The sequence below is a fragment of the Nicotiana attenuata genome, unplaced genomic scaffold, assembly GCF_001879085.1.
Source record: "Nicotiana attenuata strain UT unplaced genomic scaffold, NIATTr2, whole genome shotgun sequence".
Lineage (NCBI taxonomy): Eukaryota > Viridiplantae > Streptophyta > Magnoliopsida > Solanales > Solanaceae > Nicotiana > Nicotiana attenuata.
Window position 1 is genome coordinate 3,895 of NW_017689975.1, and position 1,885 is coordinate 5,779.

The 1,885-nt window shown below is 35.0% G+C and overlaps 1 protein-coding gene across 2 annotated transcripts; it reads right to left on the minus strand.

Moving 5' to 3' along the window:
- Positions 1–68: 68 nt before the first annotated feature.
- On the minus strand, positions 69–1,495 carry LOC109222431 (2-dehydro-3-deoxy-D-gluconate 5-dehydrogenase-like). Of its 2 annotated transcripts, none has more exons than XM_019386792.1 (2): positions 1,065–1,495; positions 69–454 (listed from the first exon to the last, which is right to left on the minus strand). In XM_019386792.1, the coding sequence occupies exons 1-2, from the start codon at positions 1,411–1,413 to the stop codon at positions 282–284; spliced, it is 522 nt and encodes a 173-aa protein (XP_019242337.1). In that variant the 5' UTR covers positions 1,414–1,495; the 3' UTR covers positions 69–281. The 2 variants fall into 2 exon arrangements, with proteins under 2 accessions (XP_019242337.1, XP_019242336.1); XM_019386791.1 differs by having other exon boundaries at positions 75–523; positions 1,065–1,490.
- Between the last annotated feature and the right edge of the window lie 390 nt (positions 1,496–1,885).

Here is a 1,885-nt window from a genome sequence, read left to right on the forward strand (position 1 = left end):
TTTCCCATCTCATAAAATTTAGAGTAGAGGTGTGTTTGGTATGACTAACATGATTTAATGGAAAATATTTTTTGACAAAATATCTTCTGGTTGGAGAGTTGAAAATATTTTCTAAAGAAACAATCATTTATTAAAGTTCGATAAAAATATAGCAACTCAGTGTGTGCTTAAAACTTTGAGTATTAAAAATAGATTATAATGTCTAGGTGTTGAATATAAGAACCAAACACCAGAAAATGACTTCATACCAAAAGCACCCTAGGGTAAGATAAGTTTGGACATTAGGTCATAACCTTTGTAATGGAATCCATGGCTGCCTTGGAGGAGATATAGGCAATACCCCCACGAAATAAAACTCTATTTAAACCAGCAGCAGATGAAATATTAATAATGGAGCCTCCCCTTTTTGCAGCTTTCATGTATCTTCCAACATACTTGGAAACTAGCCAAGATCCTGTCAAATTTGTATTTAAAGTATTGCGCCATTCTTCCTCAGAAAGATCTAATGCTGATTTTATTCCACCTATAAACACAAATGTAGATTAAGATTATGGAGCTAAAGTAGCCTACCAAATTCAATCATTCTCTTTGGGATGAATAGGTTATTTAAAAGTTCAAAAAATAACACCATAAACTTTAAGTAATTACTCCCAGTAAAAGTTCACTCGTCAATTCTCTATTTTAAGATGGGATGAAGTATTGTATTTTCTCCAAGTGTAGACCATGGGGCCGAGCTAGCTTGTGACATATTTTTTTTTTTCGAAATTTACCTCTAAGAATTTCTAGCTCCACTACAAGTGTCAAATATGAATATTTTATGAATATCATACAAAATTACTTACTTATTTAATTTTACTATTACCTTAGTACCTTACCAATATAAAGTTGACTATAGGACTCTCTTTCTCAAATAAAATGCCAAAAAAGGGATTCCTTGTTAAAGTGAAAAAAATATACTTACTTTAAAAAATTCTTTCATTTCTGGTTAAAGGTATTTAATTTGTCCTACCTATAGTATCAAAACTTTGTACACACATACATTAGACCTAACCTACATACGTTACCTCTAACACCAGCATTGTTAATAAGAGCATCAACGTAGCCAAAAGCATCCCACGCTTTCTTTACAGATGCTTCAATAGTTGGACCATCAGCAGTAATATCAAGTTCAATAGCCACAGCTCTAACAAGATGAGTATTTGAACTAGCCATTATATTAATTTCGTCACAAAGGGACTTCAATCGGTCCGCCCGACGAGCGGCTGCCACGACTTTACAGCCTGCCCTAGCTAGGTCAAGGCAGAATTCACGGCCGAGTCCCGCCGATGCACCGGTGACAAACACCACTTTGCCTTGCAATTGGCGCCATGGCTCCAAATGGTCTGCTATATTGCTCTTCTGTTGAGTTGTCATATTGCTATCGGACTTGCTAGGAGTTTTTCGGTGTTTATAATGCTATGATATGGTTCTAAATTTATAGGTGTGAATTCTGAATTTGTGAACTGAAGATGTACATAATTTTTAAATAGAACAACGTGTTTCACATGTTATGAAGCTATAGTTTGTAGACTTGCCTATGTAACGTACCGTGGTGCATGAGTTGATAGGCTCCAGCAAGATTGTTGGTAGACATTAAACAGATGGTCCCTTTTATCAAACTAGTTTTGGTCGTGTAACCTGTGTCACGGAAAGTAAATTTTATAAATTATATAAATAATATTCAAAAGATGTTTTAGAGATACAAATAAAAGGCAGAATAACCTAATAAACACTTCTACTTGTCCCGCTTTGTCATCCCGGTCCCGATACTTTACGAAGTTTCATCCAGATACTTGTAGTTTTCAAAATTACATTATTTAAACCCCTCGGCCTCGCGTGTCTTCAA